General features: G+C 34.8%; 5 protein-coding genes and 1 long non-coding RNA gene across 8 annotated transcripts; 4 read left to right on the top strand and 2 right to left on the bottom strand.

Annotated features, from left to right (window-relative positions):
- Positions 1–7: 7 nt before the first annotated feature.
- Positions 8–2,219, top strand: LOC105831515. 2 transcript variants are annotated; one of them, XM_012671699.3, is made up of 9 exons: positions 8–238; positions 312–467; positions 607–737; positions 806–938; positions 1,008–1,130; positions 1,191–1,274; positions 1,359–1,511; positions 1,651–1,779; positions 1,849–2,219. In XM_012671699.3, the coding sequence occupies exons 1-9, from the start codon at positions 34–36 to the stop codon at positions 1,956–1,958; spliced, it is 1,224 nt and encodes a 407-aa protein (XP_012527153.1). In that variant the 5' UTR covers positions 8–33; the 3' UTR covers positions 1,959–2,219. The 2 variants fall into 2 exon arrangements, with proteins under 2 accessions (XP_012527153.1, XP_028046376.1); XM_028190575.2 differs by having other exon boundaries at positions 1,008–1,274.
- On the bottom strand, positions 2,169–4,185 carry LOC105831516 (prostaglandin E synthase 2). The gene is made up of 5 exons (XM_012671700.3): positions 3,521–4,185; positions 3,378–3,452; positions 2,872–3,209; positions 2,685–2,796; positions 2,169–2,597 (listed from the first exon to the last, which is right to left on the bottom strand). The coding sequence occupies exons 1-5, from the start codon at positions 3,815–3,817 to the stop codon at positions 2,235–2,237; spliced, it is 1,185 nt and encodes a 394-aa protein (XP_012527154.1). The 5' UTR covers positions 3,818–4,185; the 3' UTR covers positions 2,169–2,234.
- A 146-nt stretch (positions 4,186–4,331) lies between these two features.
- LOC105831508 (integrin-linked protein kinase homolog pat-4) lies at positions 4,332–7,859 on the bottom strand. The gene is made up of 7 exons (XM_012671686.3): positions 7,429–7,859; positions 6,539–6,704; positions 6,270–6,462; positions 6,116–6,196; positions 5,595–6,037; positions 5,296–5,526; positions 4,332–5,140 (listed from the first exon to the last, which is right to left on the bottom strand). Exons 1-7 carry the CDS (start codon positions 7,515–7,517, stop codon positions 4,994–4,996), a joined length of 1,350 nt encoding a protein of 449 aa, XP_012527140.1. The 5' UTR covers positions 7,518–7,859; the 3' UTR covers positions 4,332–4,993.
- A 374-nt stretch (positions 7,860–8,233) lies between these two features.
- Positions 8,234–11,930, top strand: LOC105831507 (peptide-N(4)-(N-acetyl-beta-glucosaminyl)asparagine amidase). Its single transcript, XM_012671685.2, has 6 exons — positions 8,234–8,488; positions 8,983–9,254; positions 9,348–9,560; positions 9,639–9,813; positions 10,097–10,516; positions 10,700–11,930. Exons 1-6 carry the CDS (start codon positions 8,267–8,269, stop codon positions 11,264–11,266), a joined length of 1,869 nt encoding a protein of 622 aa, XP_012527139.1. The 5' UTR covers positions 8,234–8,266; the 3' UTR covers positions 11,267–11,930.
- Positions 11,931–14,201: 2,271 nt separating this feature from the next.
- On the top strand, positions 14,202–17,535 carry LOC105831509 (homer protein homolog 2). 2 transcript variants are annotated; one of them, XM_012671688.3, is made up of 7 exons: positions 14,204–14,711; positions 15,680–15,836; positions 15,920–16,051; positions 16,138–16,386; positions 16,480–16,626; positions 16,717–16,992; positions 17,083–17,535. In XM_012671688.3, the coding sequence occupies exons 1-7, from the start codon at positions 14,686–14,688 to the stop codon at positions 17,266–17,268; spliced, it is 1,173 nt and encodes a 390-aa protein (XP_012527142.1). In that variant the 5' UTR covers positions 14,204–14,685; the 3' UTR covers positions 17,269–17,535. The 2 variants fall into 2 exon arrangements, with proteins under 2 accessions (XP_012527141.1, XP_012527142.1); XM_012671687.3 differs by having other exon boundaries at positions 14,202–14,711; positions 16,138–16,626.
- Positions 17,536–17,819: 284 nt separating this feature from the next.
- LOC118645941 lies at positions 17,820–22,521 on the top strand. Its single transcript, XR_004963577.1, has 2 exons — positions 17,820–22,340; positions 22,427–22,521. It is a non-coding gene; the product is annotated as an uncharacterized LOC118645941 (long non-coding RNA).
- Positions 22,522–23,751: the final 1,230 nt, after the last annotated feature.

Genomic DNA, 23,751 nt, shown 5'->3' with positions numbered 1-23,751 from the left:
TACGTGCTAATTGTAGTGATCGTTTAAGCACACATGTTCCGTTACCGGTATTCCCTAAGAGCCAGAGTTCAATTCTTGAAATCAGTTGCGTCTCCAGACATGATCAGTATACTATTAGTCGGCTACTTTACTCTCCTGTCTGTCATAAGCGCTCAGGCTATTAATTTGAGTCGATCCCTACGAGATAATGCTTCGACGATCAAATCACTTGACTTCCGATTCAATCGTCAGGAAAGGTGTAAGTCAATTAAAGAATAACAAGTATATCATTCAGATGTATATTTTAAACGAAATGATGTATCCTGGCTCAGTTTTTCCACTATTCAGCGTCGTACGTTTCGCTAACTCCGAGTGTCTGTCGAGCATCGATCAACTTAATGGCACATGTTTCACGAGACGGGAGTGCATAAATTATGGAGGTAATCCATCGGGACCGTGCGCCAACGGATTGGGCACTTGCTGTGTGTGTGAGTAGGAAATATAAATTATAAAATAAATTTTAATTTATTCATCATATATAAAATAAAGGGATGTATCTTGCGATAATAAATGATACAAATTACAATTTATTACAGTTATTATAAATTGTATATTATATATGTACAGTTCAAAAGTCTTGCGGTTCTACCACCAATATGAACAACACGTACTTTGTAAGTCCAAGATATCCCATCACTTATCGAGGTGGAGAACGATGCACAATCACGGTGCAACGCTGTAATTCCAATATATGTCAGGTAACGCGTATTTCATGCATCAGTTCTAAAGAGCAAGTCACCAATCTTTACATCTTTCACATTCGCAGTTGCGACTGGATTTTCTGGAGGCTACCTGGGCTCAGCCTAATTCGACTGGATTTTGCGATTTAGATGTGTTTCTGGTATCGGGAGGTTCATCTACGGTGCCTAGAATATGCGGGGAAGACACCAACCAGCATGGTAAAATTTATGGAAATTTTCGTATAAGTTAGGAAAGCGGGATTAATTAAACACGAGATCTCATTTCAGTGTACGTTGACTTCAATGGAGCAACACCAATCACGATATCCATCGATACTAATGCGGATTACGCGTTTGATCGACGCTGGAACATAAGGATTTTGCAAATAGCATGTGATTCTGTGGACAGAGGTACACGAACGTTTTTATTATCTCTTTGGCTGACAAAACTATCCCTCACTTCTGTTTCAGCTCCTAATGGATGCTTACAATATTACAAGACTGTTTCCGGCACTGTAATGAGTTTTAATTTTGGTACAACGGAGAACGCTCGAGGTACGCGTCGATTAAACGTCACAGCGAATTATAAATAAAACTAATCTACATCTAAACGAAGATCTAAACAAAGAATTATTTCAGCTCCTCAAATTGGAACGCGACAGATGGTGAATCATCGTTATGGCGTATGTATCAGGATGGCTTTAGGATACTGCAGTATTGAGTGGTCACAGATTAATAGATTTTCTTTTTCCGTCTCTGGAGACACAGGATCGTTTGACCCAGATATAATAGGTAAATCGATAATATTTCCTTAAAGATTTCCTATAAATGTACTAAAAATGATTGAATGCATTGAATGTACTTCATAAAACATGGATCATAGAATACCTTACCGTTTGCCACGACATTTAATCATCCTATGCATCGACAGGTACAGACTTGGTAGCAGAATCTGGAGCTAGCTGTATTAACGATTTCGTGATTATACCTGATCCGAGTGAAAATAGCGCCTTTGTTAATACAGACAGATTTTGCGGAAATGGATTTATAACAAAAACATGTAAGTAATCATTTAATGCTACGTTACATATTGTAACGGTATTAAATATTTTTTATACTGAATTTTTAGCAAACTTGAAGCCCTTCATACTTTATGTCGTTACAAACAGCGACGAAATGCTAGAAGCCCAAAATAAAGGTTTCGCACTCATGTTTCGTCAGTTACCTTGTGCAGTTTAAGTATACTGTTATGTATATAAATTATAAGGTCTGCACTAGTCACTGAGCAATCACCAGTAAATAGCTATTTAAGAAACATTTTAAAATAAAAATGTTTAGATTCAATTTTTATACATATTTAAAATTGAATGGTTCAATTTATTTCTTATTTGACTGGTGTAATGACCTACATGATTTTTATCTAGGGAGCGATATTGTTAAATTACATTGTTAATATTTATAAGTACGATTTATTGTGTAAATAAATAACTCTATACACATGATGGAACAATATTATTATCTACTCAAATTCGCGCTACCAGAATGTGCATCAACTTGCTCCTTCACAGCGTTGTACCAAATACCGATATTTGTATGAGTCAGTAAATCTTGAAAAGCATCGCAGCCTTCGATACTCTTCAAAATACCATATACTGCGAGATCGGACAAATTAGGCTTGTTGCCACCCATGAATGTAGTGCCGCGTATTTTTATATTGCGCAACCAGTAATTCGCTTCGTCGTATAACGATTGCCGCACGTCGTCTTTTAGACGATGCTTTTTCTTAAGTCTCTTTCCTATCAGCCACATTGCCGTCGCACCCACATTCACTATCAACAATCGCTCCCACGTTGGGAAATATTCCTCCCATCTGCCAACCTAGATTAAAAATTATTATTTATATATAATTACATCATTGTTTCCGCGAATATTTTTACTGAGACAAAATTTTATAGATTCACTCACTTCTGAGAACCATTTGAACGTCTTGTAGGATTCATCAATCGTTCTATAGACGTTTGGCGAAAGAGTGTGGACGAATACCTCGTCTGCCCATTTCCTCCAGTTACGTTCCTCGCTAAACACAAAGAAAAGGTAAAATAATAGGCGATTGTTCATTAAATCATGTGTGTATTAAAAAAAATTTACGTACTTAATATCGTTCATTGACCGATTCTTTGGAAGCTGCTTATTGAACATGAGGAAATACTTGTTTATAATCTCATATTTAAATTTGCCATTTTCATCATGTATGCCTATACTCGGATAATAATCAGCCAATTCCTCGATAGTATGAGACATATTATGGAGGTGGGAAGCAAGAAGTGACACTATCATAGTGCTGTCGTTCAAAGGCCGATAGCCTCCCTCTACTTTAGCCAAAAGAATCGGAACCTTCTTGTATGAGGACCATCCAATTTCTTTACGGAGCACTGGATCTACCTCCACAATATCATAAGATATTCCATAATAATCCAAGAATACTCTGACCTAAAATATAAATAATTTTATTCATACAATAGATTGGTTCATCAAATATATTTGTATTATCTTATTAATGGAGATAGAATTATCGCCCTTTTTTTTACTTTGAAGAAATGTCAAAGCGTGGAAAGAGAGATTACAGAATATCTGCACAATTTCTGAAATTTTACACACCTTACAGCAGAAAGGGCATGTCTGATACTGGAATAACGTAAGTTTCAAACCGGTGGAATCCACCGGAGACACAACCTGGAATGAGACAGAGGCGTGATTGAGTTAATGACATGTAACAAGAGCAATGTGAAATCTCGGGATACCTTCCGGGACGGAGTGACAGGTGGCTTGTGTTTGAGTAACGTGGTCTCGAACTGCGTTCCCTCCAGAGCGATGTTCTTCCGGGCTTCCTTAATCTTGTGATAGGCATAACCCGCACCTACTGCGGTGCCGGTCACCGCGCCGATCAAACTAAGTTTCACCAAACTGAACCGCGTTCTCTGTGGCTGCTGCACCATCGTGCAAAACGACCCCAGGATGCCATTCTGACTGGTGAAGTAGCACTTATTCAGAAACTTCGCCCTTTCAGTGAACTGGGCGAATCTGCGTATCGCAGCCATTTCTAGGTTAACAGATAAACCAAGATAAACACAGCTGAGTGAGGAAAGCTCTGCGTACTATTTGTACGCGCGCGCGCGCGCGCGTGTGTGTGTGTGTGTGTAAATATACAAGATATCAAGTCATACTTTAAATAAGCTTATAATATTTTATTAATTTATATATTTTCCCAGGCTGTTGTAGCATATGAAACTTAATTAAAAAAGAAAGAATAAAGATTAGCTCGTCAGCTGATAGCATTAAATATCAACTTTTCCATTAAATGTCTCTTCTATTCGAGTGTCGAACTTTTGATACACTGCATGTGTGTGAGGCAATTCAATAACTCATATTTCATAGTATTTATTAAAATTATATTCTCATAAACTAAAAAGGCAAAATAGTAATATTGTTGAAAAGTATTACTAACATTGCTTAAAATACTTGTTATTTATTATATCAAATTGCTTGATTTAAATTTCATACCAAGAATGTTTTTCTTGTTACTGTTGGAAAAACAATCAATTAAACATCTTGTAACAGTGAATATATTTTTATATATTTGATAAAACTTCATGTCTCTACATTCTATATAAATCGTTCTTACATAAAAGATGCATGCAAGATATTATTATTTAAATATATTTATTAAAGAGATACTCGTTCCAATCTAAACGAATCCAATATTATAATTCTATACATTTAGTTTTATTAATCATCTTGATATTTTAATTAATATATATAATATTCACAACATATATTATCTAGTGACATACAGGCAGAAAATGTGTCATCAAACATTTTATAAAAAATATGCTCTCTAACATGTGTAAACAGTATCACTACTCTATCCTTTTTATATTAAAAAATCTCGGTATTTGGTTAAATATGGCAAAATGGACAAAATTTGAGCTACGCATTTAAAAACTTTTATAAACTACAAATATAAACGTGTTTTTATAAAACATTTACGAGTTTGTATTAAATATAAATAGTTAAAAATTAGTCCATTTAGAACTTAGTTTAGAGTTTAGGGTTTTTAAAGGCAGTATTTGTTTTGTGGAACATAGTTATACAAAAATATCGTTGTTAATAACAATTTTTCAGGCAGTTGAATAAATATAGAGATTCTTTAGGCACTATTATATCTGGATGTATTTTACTGTATCTTCTGTGTTACTTTTTTTATCGAATATATTTCAGCGCTTCATTTTGTCGAGGATCGGCACAACCATATCAAAGGACGGTCGCTTGCCCGGATCCTCGTTCATGCAAATTCGAATGAGCTTTGCGAGATGCGGAGAAATGCCCGGCGGAATGCTTACGCGTAAATCTTCCAAGGCGATCTAAAATAAAACATCAGTTCTTAATTTAATATTCAAATAAAGATTATTATATAAAATTAAGATATTTTTCAAAAGTTCAAGAGAAAAGAAAAGAAAGGAAACCTTAATAATAATGTCTGCATTGAAATTTTTCTTAGATTATTGCCCATACACACCTTCATACCACATTCCATGGGCGATAGGTCCGCAAATGGTACTTCTCTGGTTGACAGTTCCCACAGAAGAACGGCGAAGCTCCACATATCGCTAGCCTCGTGATTGATGTCCGCCGGACGCTTGCTCAAAGCTTCCGGCGACATCCACGCCGGCTCATAAATTCGCCCGATCTCTTGGAAAGAAAACTTCGAATCCGCCATATTCACACGAGCTGTTAGATCTTCGTCGATCTAAAATTGTACATAGTACAACATCAAAATAATCATAAACTGTGTGCATTCAAGCATACTGAACTCACCATTATATGCTTACTGTTGAGGTGAAACCTGCATCTGTTCTGCCGATCCAAACTATGAAGGAATGCCATAGCTCTGGCGACGTCGAGGGCTAGTCGAAGAGCGCGTGCTGTATCCACAACGACACCTGTCCCGCCATGCAGAAGTCGATGTAAGCTGCCTCGTCCCATGTACTGAGAAACGGTCGCTAACTGCGGAGGTTGATTCACGCAGCCAAGGACTGGCAGAACGTTCGGATGCGAGAAGATTCTCAGCTTCGGAAACTCTTCATTGAAATCCCTCGAGATGCGTGCAGTGCATTCGCGGACGTTCAGTATCTTGACAACGACATCGTTGTTCTGCCATCGGCCTCTCCACGTTTCGCCGCTCGGTGTGCTCGCGAGGTGCATATGAAGGGACAAGTCTGCCATACTGATCCCTTTGTACCTCGAGAGAGTCGCATCTCCTGGATAATACAATGAAGATAAAATATATGCCTATTCGAAACACTACAATCTTTTTTAGAGATTTAAGAAATGCTCACGACTCCTGGTTTTCAATCCTAACCAGCTTTGATCCTTAAACTGTATCTTCTTCAAATCCTGTCCATATTCTACTGCCAAATCTAATGAAACAAGAAATATATTTAATGCGCAAATACAAAAGATGGAAGAATTAATGTACACATTTCTATGTACCGTGTAATCTCTTGGCCAAAACACCTCTGGCTTTATCGAGTGGAGTGTCGCCGTCCTTGTTGGCGATCGAGACGAGAGCACCTGCCGCAACCAATTCCTCTGCAATGGCTTGATCCCCCCAGAAACAAGCATAATGTAAGGCAGTGTTTCCATGTTCGTTTGTAACGTTCACGTCGGCACGATTTCTAAGCAACTGTAAGTCGAATTATGCTTTAAATGTATATAATCTTAACGTTTGCAGACATTATTGTTAAATCAATTTTCATTACCAATTGCACTATGTCTTTATGTCCATGTGCTGAGGCTAGATGCAATGGTGTATCATCCCCTCTGTTGGTGGCGTTAACACGTGCTCCTCTGCTAACCAGCAACTCTGCTAATTTTAAGTGGCCTTCTTTGCAGCACCAGTGAAGTGGACTGAATCCATGATCATCTCTGCACACAGAACAAGTTCAAGGATAACAAAACATCTTGCGAATAAAAATATACTAAAATTATAGCAGTTTCTTCAAACATTATTCAAGGCATAAGATTCTTTGAAAATATATAAAATATAATTTTAGTTATAGATAAAATCAAAATTGTGCCATACATTTCCAGATTATGTCCACATGAATTATTTACATATTGTTTACATGGATTTTTTGCATGCATGTATATGTAGATTACAGGTAATATAAGTAATAGACATAAAAATTAAAAATTTCATAATCACACAAAAAAGTAATGCAGTTATAAGATTGTTAACATTTGATTTTAATATTGATAAAAAATAAAAATATATAATATTAAAATTTAAAAATTAAAATGTACGCCTGTACTATTTTTGATAAAATCTTCAATGACGTATAAATTATTAACATAAATATTAAATATAATTCACATTATATACAAATAATGCAGATTATTTGTATCTTACACGTAAATGCCCAATACTTATGACCTGCAATCATGTTTATTCAGTTATCTTGATAATTGAACTGTATAAATTTCTAATCCATTTGTGCTTCCTGAAATCACCCAGAGACGCTTCTCATAATGAATATTGTTAACAAACTTGTTTGGATCGTCCAGCCAGCCTAATTATAGAATCAGAGAAAGAGATCACAATGTCTGGCGGGACAAGTCTCTTCCAAAAAAGGAGTTCTGGAGTAGTTACCCTTGATTCATGTCATGTTCGGTGTCGTCCAGCCAGACGCGGACCTGCATAGCATTGCCCTCACGACACCACTGGAATATATCCTCCATTATCACGCCGTTATCATGTAACGTCGAGGCCGAGTAAACACAGACAGTAGGCGACGCCGCGTCGAGCGAACTATATCAAGTCGTTCCGAAGTGCTCCGAAACTGCCAGCCGTCATACGCTAAATATAGCCATACTCCTGACACCACTAACACCAGCGAGACAACCTCATTACTCGCCGCGCGCGTAAATGTGCGACTGCGGCGGTGTTTCTTTTGCAGAGACAGGAAGGAGAAACACCACCCCCGTATCAGTTGGAATCGTGCATCTCGAAAGTCGTGTGAGCACACACCACGGTCGATCTACCACGGTGATGCGGGTGACCATATACGAACCGATGGCGAGACCGAGGCACTCACGAAACAATCAACCTACACCAGCAACTCCTGTAGTGGGCGTACTCCTTCATGCCGTCACTGACATTCCGCAACAGATGAGAGAACGAACGTCTGCCGTCAACGAGACGCCGTCTAGGTTCTCGTCCTCATCCGCCGCAAACACATTGCGATCCGGTTTGCTGTCGGTAAAATCCGTTGCGGATTTAGTTTTCGCGTCTTCCTTCTCTCACCCGAGTCCACACGCTTGCGTCCGTCTTCGTTCTCGCGCGTGGACTCTGACAACCAGCTGCGAGCTTACCTTGTAATTCCTAGCTACTAGTGAATGAGGAGTCAGCAGAAATGACGACGGCCGGACGTCTGACGGCGATCGCGAACAGATGATTGCGAGCCTGTGTGTGGCTGTCCACGTCGACGATGGATGAAAGCCTGGAGCATTGCGTTAAATCTCTGGAGGAGAACGACGAAGACGTGCGCGACGAGGCACGGCGCGCACTTCTCAGCATTTGCCGAAACGTACTGAGATCGCCGAGCAATTACAGGTCCCGCGAGCTGCGCCTCGATGACGAGGTCGTCGTCGAGAAACTCCTGCCGGCCATCGGTGCTATGGAGTGTTTATTTGACGTTGGCTACGTTGAGGTCTGTACTCGAGGTCAACATCTCCCCTGATTTTTCTCTTGATGGAAAAACATGATCAATTTTAAGAGAAGCCATTACTTATTTTTTTTTCTTTAATTAACAGTTATCTTTAGAGAGGTAACAAAGATAAAAAGAATATTTTTTGTAATAATGAATAAAACATTAACTCATCAATTTTTAAAAAACTTACTGTCATATACTAAAAAAAAAAGAATTTATACTGATACATACTAAGAGTTTAATGTTATAACATTTTGTCAAGGAAAAGTCAAAATAAAAATTTGAATTTTACTTAAGATTCTTGATTAAAGTATTAAATTATTTAGGATTCAAAATATATTTTGAATAAATTTGATGCTCATAATAAATTTATGATAGGTTTTGTTATATAAATGTGAAATACTTGAAACAAGTATTATTTAATCAATTCAAATAATTAATTGAAAGCTATAGATGTAATCGTTACTAAAGTCCTTGATTGTTATATACAACAGGATGGAGAACGGATATTCCTACCTCAAAACGCATCCCTCTTGAAGCTTCAGGGCTTGTCTAGACTGTTGTGTACCACATCAGGGAGCAGCCCAATAACTAATGACATCAACAAAAGTTCTACAGCGCAAAAAACATTTTTCGACAGAATTGTCGGACATTTTCATGATGTTATGTACTACGAAAATCTGAATTTACAAAGAAAGGCCAAGAAAGTTGTGCCTGTTGTACAATTAGAAATTGCAACGATGACAAAGATGAGAGATATACAAAAGTAATTCAATCATATCTGCATATCTTTATCTTCTTTATGATGAAACTTATCTTTATGTACTTACTTTTTTATATGTATATTTTGCATTTGTAGATCCTTAAAGTTAAAAAATGCAGCCGATTCTTCGAAATTCGAAGGGGAATTGATAGCTAAAGATTTATTTCTGGTTGAGCTTTTGCACTGGTTCAAGTACGAATTTTTTGAATGGATCAACAGCCCGATGTGTCCGACATGCTCCATCGAATGTACATACGAAAGTGTGATACAATTTCCAGATCCTCATTGTTCGAAAATAGAATTACACAGGTAAAACTTCTTTGATAAAACACTATGTATCTCGTGGAGCGAGTTTGAAATATCACTAAGACGTTAATTCAATTTTAGATGTCAAAAGTGCAATATAGTTGTCGAATTTCCTCGTTATACGCATCCAGAGCCACTGTTGACCCTGAGACGCGGCCGTTGCGGAGAATGGGCTAATGTCTTCACTCTTTTGTGCCGATCGTTAGGCTACGATGCGCGATATGTAAGCGACGAGACTGATCACGTCTGGACAGAGGTACATCAAATTACTATTTATTATTGACTTCAAAGTATAGATGTTCTTCTACTTACGACGATAATTCTTAATATCATATTTCCTATTATAAAATTAATATTTAATTTAAATCACGGATTAATAAGAGTTTAATCAGACTATTTTTTACTAGTTCACTTTTAATCAACAGCATGCTGATTATAAATCCAAAAATTTATAAATCAAGGTAGTCGTAAATAGAGAAATGTCCATATAGCCTGTAATTGTAATCTTGTAGACATGTAATTTGGTTCTTTACTGTCAGATATGGTCAGCGTCAAGCAAGAGATGGATTCATGTAGATCCATGTGAGAACGTCATAGATAAGCCGTTAATGTACGAAAAAGGATGGCAGAAAAAGTTAACATATATAATAGCCTATTCCAAGGATGAAGTACAGGACGTCACATGGCGTTACACGCGAAACCAGGAAACCGTAATGAAGAGGCGAAAAATTTGCGCCGAACAGAGTTTAATACGCTTGCTCCAATCATTGACCGAGCAGCGGCAAAATTCTGCTGATTGCAGCTATGCGCGTAGAAAATACGTTATCAAGCGGAGACTATTGGAACTCGCCGATATGCTGTACATTCCAAATTCACAGAACAAGGACTCCGACGAGACCTATGAGGGGCGAACCTCAGGCTCTCTTATGTGGAGATTGGCACGAGGCGAGATTACACAGGTATACAATTTTTAGAGTCAATGCAAGTTAAATTCTGAAATATAACAGCATAAAATTCTTAACAAACTGATTCATTTTTTAAAAATAAAATATTAAAATAGAATTCATGTGTCTTGTCTCACATTTTATTTTGAAAATAAAGTTTTTCTTTACGCTATTCAATTATTAAATTTCCTTTATTAGACTGACACGGGAAAGAGCTATATTTGGGACATTTCCAAATACGGACAAGCATTCGAGCTGCGATACAACGTCGTTAAAGATTTCTATTACGTTGTGCGCAATGATACTGTTCTGAAACGAAAATCTGGATGGCTGGAAGGAATGAACGCCACAGAAGGTGGAATCTTTCGTAAAGTCGAGAACGATTGGAAGATGGTTTACTTAGCACGGTCGCCGCAAGCGAAATACGGACGTGTTAAATGGACCTTCGAAATCAGTAATTCTGAATTATATCTAGAGACATTTTCTTTGAAAGCTAAAACAGAGGTGTTTCAAGGAGCCAAGGTATCTTGCGAGATTGAGGCTGTCTTCGACGAAAACAAAACAATTGTTATAGCTGTTCCTAATTGTGGTAACTTCCACACGGACGAAGTGAGAAAGGCGGTGCGGTTGAACGTAATTATAACATTGTCCGACGGACAAGGTTCGGAAGCCTGGCAACACGCTCAACTCTTTCGACAAAGTTTGGATAACACGGAGGAATCGTCAATGATAATTAGTATTCAATTGAAAAATCGTTGCGTATGATTCTAATTTTAGTTTTAATCATTTTCAACTTTCGTAGATGAAATTATGTTATCTTTCTCAAGAGATTCATGTTACACGAAATATATTATTGTTTTACATATTACCATAAAACATCGTTTCCTGAAAATACGTGACTAATATGTGATAATCAAATCAATGTTAAACGTTTGTATAAATTACAAAATTATAATAGTATCAGAAGAATTATTATGAAACTTTCTGAGCATATGAATAAGATATTTCAATGTTGCAATTATTATGCGCTTTGATAAAATGTGTTTTAACATCTGCTAAGAGGCTGACGTGTCGCCTGCGTGTATTTGATTAAAAAAAAAAAGATTAGACTATTGTAGACTCAAATTTATTGTAGAGACTTATTTAACAAAAATTAAATCACGTAAACCTCACAGATGAAAACAAATTTGCGCGAGGGAGCATTTCTCTTTGACGCAGCCTTTTGTTTGATTTCCTGAAGCTGTCGAACTAATCCAATATTTTGGAATTTTAATTTAATTTTTTAAAATTAGATATTAAAAAATTATTACAATTCCAATGGTTTGTGGAATATTTGTAATATTCTTAATATTTTAAAGAAACATGCAGGTTGTCCAAAGATTAAGTGCTAATGAAGTTTTCAAAATAGCAATAAAATATCTGAAACTATCAAGTTTTTTCTAATAATTTTGTGATATTTTTATATATAAAATGAGAAATAAAATAATTTTATTTATAAGAAAATATCGGTAATATTAGTTAATATTTAACAAGTTGTATAATTTGTTACATGTAAAAATAATCTAACTTATCTTACATATTTTATTTTTCTTTTATTGAATTTTTAAAGTATATAATTTACTTGATTTAATAAATGTTTTTGCAATAAATGACAAGATGCACATGTGTTTAAAAAAAAGATTGATTTTATGAAAAAATTATAATTTATTTATTTACAATCCTAAAATTAATATTTGAGGTAGCAAACGCTTATTTGGCGCATGTATAAACAAATTACATATTTATAATTAAAACAAAGTACAAAATTCAAAAAGATCATAAAAAATAAAATAGTTTTAAATGCTTCACTTGAAACTTACGTAATTGTTTTCAATTAATAATAGCGATAGTAAATAAAATGTAATTTCGTATAATTAAAAAAAAACAACTCTATGAATTTAAACACATCACTTTTGTGTTAAATAAATTAATATTTGTAATTGGTTTCGGTAAGTTACTTTTGATGTCTGAATTTAAAGAAGCACCAATATTCTCATCTCCATGGTCTAGATCAATCGGATACATTAAATTCGGTTGCTTGATAAAATTCTCTCTATTTTTCCATTACCCGTTTTTTCTTCATATAATGATTCGAACTGTTCTATACATTCTTCCAAAGACATTTCTTCCAATTTGTTGCCACCAATTGTGGTGCTAATCCAGCCCTAACTTCTAAATAAATGATATCTTTCTTGACGATCGTGTTTTAAAATTTGTTATATCTTATAATAACTGTTTTTCTTCGCCTGTATGTTTGTTAGACCTAGCGTCACGGTGTATTTATCTTTGTCTCTTTGATAAATATGTGCAATATGTTCCAAACTACTGTCAGGATCAACAGCGTCCTTTTATTTACCTTCATTTTTCCTAAACTCGCTTTTTCAAATTTGCTTTTACTCTTAGAAGCATTGGATTTTGGGATAGCCTAACATTAATATCACCACCCCAGCTAGAAATAGTTTTCTTTTTCAGGAGCGTCTGTGTACTCTTTTGCTTCGTCTGTAAAATCTTCTATTATTACTTAAATGTCGTATGATTTAACAAATGAATTTCCTCCCTTCTTTTATTCATTTTGTCCATTTCATTTTGATTCAAAATTACAGCAGCTATCTTGGTGGATTTTTGTCGTAACTACCAAAATTTCTTTTTTTAAACACTAACAAAATTTCTTTTTTTAAATCCTCTGTCTCTCTGTGTATGACCTAATGTAACAAATTGCATGTTCTTTAGAGGACGTGGTTTTCTTTGTAGTTTCGATCCATTTGTTTCATCTTCTTTTTTAACAGAACTTCATGACGACAATATCTTAAAATATCTGACGCTAATATCTTAAAAATTCGTGTGTTTGCTTTGGACTTGTATGACTTAAAAACAAATAATGAGAAGTAATAAATTTTTATATTATGTTTATTAATTATTAAAATAAAGAAATGTGTAGAATTAATCTGTTTAATGAAGTTCCACTTCGTTTGATAGGAGGCCTCTTGTAAAGTTGGCACTTGGAGCGATCGCTCTTCGCGTATTCCGCCAGATATTTGGTATCGTCATCCATTTCGCCGAACGACGCCTTGACTTTGATATTCCGAGATGCCCGCGAAGACAACGAGAAACGATACAATGGCTCGCGTAACAACGCCGGCTAACATCAGCCTAACCTAACATGTGGCACGCATGCTCATGGCTCATCAGGATCAGATAGAGTGGAAGCTGCCATAAGAGCACAATGTTAAATAGCGTGTCCGAGTTTCAGAGCCATCTACCAGCTCGGAGACCTTCCTAAATCCCCCCACTCTTCAATAGCGCCAAAATACAGATTCTTCTAATATTATTCTTCTATTATTCTTCTATCAAGTTAATTGAAGTTCGCTCGAATTTTGTGAAACAAATAAAGGCACAGATCTTTCCCACTGATGCCTACCGGTGAAATTGAATAAATGGTACTTTGTCTCGTAAGAGACAGAAATTCACCTGCGTCAAGAAGAAGTTTGCTCGAAGCCGCTGTTGCGAAAGTCGAACGTTCAAATGGTTTCACTGCCAACCAAACGAGCGGCAAACTTGACAGCGCAAGCGCTTGTCCGACTTCCTTATAGATAGAGAGGTTATTCTTTTCATATTATAGTTTCGTAGAGAGCTATTTAAATCGCGTTCGTCATCGCGTCGTTGCGTTCGAGGCTTGAGGATTTCTGAGAATTTTGCGCGGAAATTTCTGCGCGGTGAGTCGCATAGGTCGCGCTTCAGTGGAAGGACACTCGTCGGTGAATCATTTGTCGACACCGCGCGGAGGATAAACCGGCAAATGGCGCGTGCCCTTCGCGGAAAATCGATCGGAACCAGGTGGACCGCCGCAACGGAGTAAAGACTCCGGCCACGTTCTCATGCCGTCCGTCGCGTGACCGCCGTAGTAGCGCGCGCGCGGCAAGGGCGGGTTGGGTAGACGAGGAAGGGGGGAGTCGGGGGAGTTTTGGCCGATGGCGGCTGTCAACTTGCGGATCTCAGCCCTCGCACCGACGGTACTCGGCCGTTTCCACGGTAGTCTCTACGCTACGTTCGGTTCGAGAATAGCCGGTGCGCGATCGCGTTGAATTACGACGCGACACACGCGGATTTACGTGAGCGAACGCGAGTGAAACGCCGCCAGCCACTTTATGACATCGGGCAAGGAGACAATGGGGTAAGTGAAGTGAATTCCGGCCTGGCCCTTCCGCTCCGCTCCTCCTCCGCTGTCGTTGTCGCATGCCGCCTCCTTTTAAGGGTGTGTAACGTGGCCGCGTGGTTCGCCGATGTCGACCGCCTCACGACGAGATTAATCCTCTCCCTCCGACCTCGCCGGAGTACGTGTATGTATGTATGATGTATGTATGTATGTATGTATGATGTATGTATGTATGTATGTATGTATGTATGTATGTATGTATGTATGTATGATGTATGTATGTATGTGTGTGTGTGTGTGTGTGCGTACGTGCCGCGCCGCGCCTGTCGCCGGCATCTCCGTCGTGCGTGCACGCGCCGGAGATGCAGAAAACGAAAGACGTCTGCCCCCCTCGGCATAGAACATCGCGTTACGTATATTCGTCTTTTCTCCCGATTTGATTGCCGAATTTGATTGACACTGATGCGTCGCATATCCGGTAACCATCGGGCATCGATGCACCCGCTCTTTCTTTTTCTTCCGCGAGAAATCGCCGTCCCATCGCTTCGACCACTGGAGGAAGAGAGACGTTGGGTTTCGAATCGCGCACGAAAGCTCCAGAAAATTTTCTACGCAGGATTATTTATATATTATAGTGATGATGTATTGACTTTTTTTATTGAGTAGACATTAAATCCCGCATTTTATTTAAAAGAAATTTTTTTAAGACAAGAGTTTTTCAGTAAAATAATATGTCTAATAAAACATGAACAATTCTTTGGATCTATTTTATTTGTCAATATCAAACATAAATATTAGATACAATATTTTTTTGTTTTTGTGAATTTTATTTTATGTATTTATTTTTCTCCTCACATAATTTCATGTAACAATTCTGTAGTGTACATGTTTAAATATGCCTTAACTAGGTCGGCTAAAAATAGATGCTTTGTATTACATATGGAAGACTGTATACGCAACTCTGTTATTGTTGAAATTGATTGCAGTGAACAACCAATTTTCATGTGCAAGGCGCACGTGTTTCACATTGATCCCAAGACCAAGCGGTCTTGGGTACCAGCGTCGTCAGCAGCAATATCTGTATCATTCTTCTATGATTCTACCCGGAGTTTATACAGAATAATCTCGATTGAAGGAACAAAGGTAATTAGAGATTTGGCTGGTTTAATAAGATAAAAACCAAATAAATTCACATTTAAAGAAATTTTATTCTTCTCTCTTTTCAGCCTGTCATAAATAGCACAATTACTCCGAACATGACTTTTACCAAGACATCGCAGAAATTCGGCCAATGGTCGGATGTCAGAGCAAACACCGTATATGGCTTGGGTTTTGCATCTGAAGCAGAATTAGGAAAGGTATGTGTGGCACTCGCTTATGACGATTTTGCAAAGCAAAGATCTTTATATATCACACTCTCAGAGGAAACATTCTTTGTTAATAGTTCATTGAGAAGTTTCACGAAGTGAAAGAGGCCACGAAGCTAGCCAACGCCAAGTTACAGTCGAACAGTTCATCGGTTACGCCGGCCACTAGCGCAAACGTCAGCCCAATCACGTCTCGATCGGGCATGCCGTCGTCGGAGCAAGATCTCATAGACCCACCAAACTCCTCGATGATTAACTCCAATGTGTCGAACCAGAACCAGAACGTGAATGCCAATATGATTTCCACTCAGAACAGTGTATCTTCGGTAAGCAGCAGTCCTTTACCTGGTAGTTGTCAGAATAAAGTGGACGACGAATTGAAAAACGCAGTCCATTCAAGATCACAGAGTGTTTCTCAGAGTACAGAAAGTCCGCAACATCAAGGCAAATCGGCGCAATTGAGTTCAACGCAAAGTGGACAGTCGGCCGAGGTGCAGCTCAAGTATGAGAACGACAGGCTGAAATTAGCGCTAGCTCAAAGTTCTGCTAATGCCAAGAAATGGGAGGTATGATCCGGAAGAATATCCTATTTTTATAATTATAAGTAACAATGTGTATAAATAGTAAAATACTTTAATTGCTGTATTATTATATAGGTTGAATTGACCACTCTCAAAACCAATAATGCAAGATTAACGAGCGCATTACAGGAGTCTACAGCTAACGTTGACGAATGGAAGAGGCAGCTGCAATTGTACAAAGAGGAAAATGCCAAAATAAAACTCAAATACGCCGATTTGGAAGCTGGGAAGATTGCAGAGGGAAATTGCGAAGCACTAAGATTGAGAGTCGAGGCATTGGAAAGCGAGCTGAAAACGCGGAACGATGAAATCAAAGCTTTCACGATGGCTACCAAAAATAAGGATTATATGGTATGTATACATAACATGTTGAAACGTCTAATCGATATTCGTGTTAACATCGAGTGTTAAATTAACAAATATTTCTGTTTACTTTGTAAGGCTATACAAAAGGAGAATGCCGAACTTCGCGAGATGTTGAATGTAGTTCATGAACAATTAGAACTTGCGTTGAGTGCAAATAAAGTTCAAAAACAAAATTTGGATACGTTAAACGCCAGATTAGCTGGCTACATACAGGACTTGGTAACTGTACATCGAGAAATTACAAATACACTGCAAACTTAAGTTTGCATCATAGGGGAAAACACCTAAGAGTGCCTCTCTTAGGTCTTTTGTATTTACTATAAGCGCGATGTACGAATGGACGATATAGATTAATAACAAAGAGAGAAGTTCCGAGAACAAAGAAAAATCGCAAATTAATCGAGCAAAAAAAGTTCTAGAATACTGAGATAATTGTCTCGAAAATTAGTACAGAAAAGATTGCTCCCTGAACATGTATTTAAATTCGATTGACCTGACCTGATTAAAGCTTTCTTTTTTAAGGGATAAGTTTTGTGCCATAGTTATGCTATTGTTATACAGAATAGGACACTGATTTTATCATCTGCCTTTTTCTTTCTACATGTCTATGGAGGTATGTGATAGATATATGATTTTTAAAATAATAAATTTAATTAAAAATTCACGCTCTATTTTTTTTAATTTAACAGTTGGTTCTTTTTTTAGAGCTAAAATAAGTTTTCCGCGCTTTTTTAAAAAACAAAAGTTCCAGAGAATTTTAAGAAACTAATTTAAAGGTTTGTTTTTTATTCCTGCACTGCTGTACTAGTGCAATAAGTTAGAATGAGAAAAAATATATTTGTCTTATTCTAACTTATTGCACCACTGCAGCAGTGCAGGAATAAAAAACAAACTTTAATACTCACATGATATTCTCTTCCTGAATTTTACATTGTATTGAAAAGTTCTTGAAATATCAGTGAGATATGGTAACTTTCTTTGTAACAGTTATATTATTAGACTCTCATTCTAGAATATAATACTATTGAATTATAAGTTTTTATTCTAGATGCAGTACAGTAATAATATGTTATTATGTGCAGATAGTTTGATTTATTCACATACGTTTGTAACATCCTTTTTATTGATAATTATCAAAAACTGAGAAAGCAATTACCTTTTATTATTTATTTTTTGATATCTATTTTCTAATACTGAGATTAAATTATATATATATGTATATATATATTTCGTAAAATATGAATACTACTAATGAAAAACTCACTCTCGGCGAATTCACAAGTGACTTAATAGAAAATTGAATGAGAGTCTAGTGATTTTAAGAGTACGAATTCGAACATGTCACATGTCGACCAGATACTGACAGATACGGGTAATATGTAAGGGAGATATTTGAGAACGCTAAGGCGCATTTGAATAATTTAAATGTTTTATAGTGCAATAGAAAGCTTTTTTACATCGTTTCTGACGTTTATCAAGCAATAAATACAAGAGCTTAAAACTTTCTGTTGCAATAAATGATATCTAAATTGTTCAAATCTACTCGAGTGTTTAAATGTATTGGACTCTCTATGGATCATACAGGGTGTTTAAAAATATGCAGTTAAAGTTATACATTTTAAAGTGGTCGAGCATGCGAAGAAAGTTTATATTGAATCTCTGTCCAAAAATACTTTATAGCATTGAAGTAGAAGAGGTCGACAGTTCGCTAGTAAAACGGCTCTCGTCGCTTTTATAATTCTTTAGATATGTCGCTAATTCAAAAGCAAGTACATGTCAGTTATTGTTTACACTTCCGCATAGTAATTATATTTATTTAAGTAAGACATTATAAAGTTCCAATAAATTTATATAAACTATAGCAGACGAATAGAGTGCTTGTATATATAAATAGAAAAGTAATATGGACAATAAGAGAAATCAATTTCAAGCAATTTATACATACAAATGAAGAAAAAATGGTATATTAATATCTTTTTTATATTTCTTTTACCTGCATAATTACTTTTTCTAATCCACTTTAGATTAAATTTACTATTTTATAATGATATAATAGCACCTTTGTGTTACTTTTTTACTTTTCTACTACAATTTCAATTTTAGAACAATATTAGATATAAGACAATGACAATGACAAATATGAAATTAACGCAATTTTTAGAAAACATTTGCATAGTATAGATTAACTAGTAATATAATAATATTTTCTCTGGAATGTCATTTAAGAATCATTGTGTTTCACGATATGTATAAAATCACCTTCGAATTTTATTATGCAAAATGTTAATCATGTTTAATTGAGTGACGATGTGCGCAACACATTTGTCACATGACACAAGATGATCTGATATGAGCATTTTTATCTTAAATATATATATTTTTTACGTATCTTTGCTCTTGTGAATTAAACATTTATTTTGTATTTTTCTTCTCTATCAAATTTAGATAAATTATGTAAAGAATTGACTTCCATAACATGCTAACATAGTGGTACGAAACATTTTACATAACTTTTTCCATCATGTTAGATGAAAGATATTTCAGATGGTAAAGTCAAGTGTCCCACTCTGTAAAAGATGCATACAATTATTGTTAAATTTGTCGTATGTGAGTATCATTCTTATGTACAAAATACAGTAGAACGGCGACTGTCCCAAGTGCGAATTGTGAGAGATGTTTTCATAAGAGCGTTCCTGCGAATAAGCCATCTGAATAAGAGAAAGCACAAGAAAAAAAATGATATTCTTCCAACAGAGATTATCGATATCAGATGACAAATATAATACTGCTTCCCCAAACACATCATCTAATATTAAAGTATGCATCCTCCACCTCTCACTACTACGTTTCAATGCTAGTATATAATACAGAATATAGAAAAAAAAATCAGAGTCACGCAGTTCCTGACTCATCAACGAAGCCTTTAAACCAGATGACTGGTTAAAGAATTCGTAGATGAAAGAATACAGTGAATCTGCGTAACATTTTGTACATACATTTATTTCAATTTTTTAATCCTGCAGTACTGTTGCATATTATGCCATCGTTAAATTATTTATGCTCATTATTTATCACTCATCGATGATCGTATTAATTTTGTATCACATCAGAATCGCTAGATAATATATTTTAATTTTAAAGATATTTGTTACATCAAGTTTGAAACAATATGACCAGTACAAGAAAAATTATGCATGGATTTTGGATATACAGCTTATTTTATATTTAACTTATTAGTTCGTATAATGGATCATCCAATATCTTTTAGATATTTCTTAACTCTCTCTCGTGACATTAAATATAATGCATGTCCATGAAGAATTTCCTGTGAACAGTACTGGAGCGTTTAAAGCAATGTTATATTTATCGACGCAATTATACATAATCTTGTTATTAGAAAGGCAATTTATGTTTTTAAGGAATTACACATATATTTCTTAGTTTATATTATAATAATCTCACTTTATAGATTATATTCTATTTTATTATAAGACTTTGCTAAGAGATTTTTGTTATCTTTATTATACTTTGTATCTAATATGTATGTCTATATTTAATGTTTTTCTATTGAGATAATTGTTACGCGCATCGGTTCTCGTATTAATTTATATTCTCGGATAATCGACGTTTTACTGTACACAATGTAGGGATAGTTTGATTTTTTCCATGACATCGGGGCAAGTAATTGTCGCATGAACGCGCGCATTTATAATTAAGTGATTAATATATGCAGTTACGTATCGAGCCCATCAGAGAAATGTAGTAATTTTGGCGTGTCTTTTGGCCGCAAATTTATATAATATTTTGTGCAGTCCGTTTTCTATAGAAATTTATGTTAAAATGCATGTTTGTTATATTTTTTATCGTACAAATATATCGAAACACATTATTATTATTGTTACTGGAAAAGCGTTACTATTGTCATTACTATTGCTGCTACTTCTACTATTGCGATCACGATACTATTATTAAGTCACTCTCTTAAACTACTATTACTATCGCTCAAAAAAATCTCTTTCTCTCTATACATCTATTATTGATATCTTCATTATGTATTATTACGAGTGGCATTGTCGTTAGAGATATTTTAATTACCGGTAATTGCAAATACATTGTATTAATTGCGCCTGCAAAAATGTTTAATAGTTAGATACATAAAACATATCAAGAACATCACACGATTAGCATAACATGCGTTTCTCAAATTCTTCCTTTTTTTTTTAATTTTTACTTCCTTGTAATGAATTAATAGTTACCCATGAATACATAGTTAACAACATCTATGCATTTAATGTTAATAACGTTTAGTAAAATCTCGATCATGTAACAAAATTAATTAATTTTATTGTATATTATATTCATATTGTTTTTGTACACAATTTCTCTTTATCATTGATTTATTTATAGAATCTTCGGGATCTATAGAATGTCCGATATACGCACTATATGGAATCGTTAATAATAGATGGTTTTGATTGTACAAGGTGGTTATTGGCAACGAAATTAATTTTACTTAAAAATTGCAACTGCAGTATACAATTTTTTTGCATAAAGTTTTATCTACAAAATTTGTCAATTAAAAAATTGGGAATTTAATATCTTTTTTCTAATAACTTCCAATTTTCTATCAAAACTACTGTATGCTGCTAGATAAGTTTATTTTTAATAATTTATTAGAAATTATGAAAAAAATGTGTTAAATTTTATTTAAAAAAATATTCTTGATACCTTATAAATAATATTCAATTTCAATTTTTCTTCGCCTTTTCCTTTTACTTATATTTCAATTACTTCAAAGATTTAGAACTTTAAAAACTAAGAATTTGATGCACGAAGATATAATATTGACAATTGAAATTTGAAGATTAGACATTTAAAACATTTTTGCCAAGAAAATCTGCTTCAATTAAATCGATGTTGAAATCAACAAATTACATGTTGCAGAACACCTTGTATAGTCGGAAAATAGATGATAAGATCCAAGAACAGTGTACGATTTAGAAATATGTATAAAAATGGTTCTTTTGCTACGCACAACTCAGAATCATCAAACTAAGACCTGTTCTAATTTGACGAAGACTTCAGTATGTTGTTCAGTATGTATGTCGACTTTTTTTTATAAATCCTTATATACGGTATGTTGAAAATATACATTTTACTGTTAAGACAATGTATCGTATTCTACAAAAATGTGAAAAATTCATTATCAAGATATTATTCATGGTTACAAGTGATTCCAGCATTCAGCTCGCGCAGTCTTTACTATAATTGTATAGTGTGGACATGTAAGGGGACGATTCGCACAAGGAGTCTGAACGAAATCTCTCAAAATGGTAAAGATGATAAATCTAGACAAATTTTTAGTAAATAATTTAGATAAAAGAAGTGCAAGAAATGTTAGAAAATGCACTTTTTTTAGAAAAGTGCCAGGGAGAGACGGACTTTTGATTCGAGGAAATGGAAACGGAAGCCTCGGTTGCCATATGTAATCTTAATAAAACATTTTCAGACGGCTTCTCAGTGTTTTCCTTCTACTGTAAGCTGTAAAATCTAAATACTGATTCTTAATGTGAAAATTAATAATGAAAATTAATGCTTTTTATCTGCAACAAATAATATAATAACAATAGAGATATTACAAGAACATTGTTCTTCAATACATTAACAATGGACGTAAAAATTTTTTTATCGTAAATAATCATTAATTCCTATATAAGAAAAATGAAAATAGTGGATTTATTGAATTCCTCTGAGGTGCGTCAAGGAAATCTGATCACATTGAGTGAATAAATTTACAAGTATGCGAATTATGCAGTATGACATCATTTATGCACACATAGTAATATAAACACAAGTACAAAGAACGATGTGCATTTACACAATCACAATTTAATATATAAATGCAAAAGATCACATGTTTAATGATACGAAAAGTTCGCATAAAACTTGTGGCATAATTTGTTTAAAATACATTGCATTGATAATAATCAAAGTATAAATTAAAAACTATTAAAATTTTGTTTGAGATAAATCGGTTTAACATTTTGGGCTTGTATCACATTTATTAAGGATGTGATTATTTTTAATAATGTCGATGTTATTATACGTTTATTTATAATCTGATTTAATTCATTATAGTTCATAGGAAAACTTGTGACTTTCAAGACACTCCGTGCATGCCGATTCCGTCACGCATTCTGCGTTTAAAAGAACGTCACGATTTGTTCTCATTGAGTCAAGGATTATGAATCATACACTTCGTGAGTAACATCCATTGAGAGATGAAGAAAATACGTAATGATACATTTCGAATTTCATAGAACATTACAGGGAAAACATAAGCTTTTATCTACTGTTTTTCTCTTATTGCAATAAAACTAAAATTATAACGTTGCCTTATAAATTCTTAAATATAATTCTAAGATTTTTTACAAATTATAATAAATATAATTTACTCAAAAAATTTTTAAAAATTTATTTTCAGAGTTAAAAATGAACGTAATAAATCCTTGCAAAGTAAAACTGATATTTTTTAGATTTAATTTTTATACAGATTTGATTACAATATTATTTTTTATTGAAAAATGTTACTAGAAAATGATTGTTTTCGTTATTATTATTCATTGACTGATGCAATGGTTTTAGTTTATAAATCAGTAATAAAATATAATTCAGTAATAATCTGAGACGATGTAATACGTTTGGCTTTTAGCTCATCTCATATATAGATGTTGTTTTCGTTAT

This window comes from Monomorium pharaonis, chromosome 6, assembly GCF_013373865.1.
Source record: "Monomorium pharaonis isolate MP-MQ-018 chromosome 6, ASM1337386v2, whole genome shotgun sequence".
In the NCBI taxonomy this organism is placed as follows: domain Eukaryota; kingdom Metazoa; phylum Arthropoda; class Insecta; order Hymenoptera; family Formicidae; genus Monomorium; species Monomorium pharaonis.
Note: the sequence above shows the minus strand (reverse complement) of the source record. Positions and strands in the feature narration are given on the sequence as shown.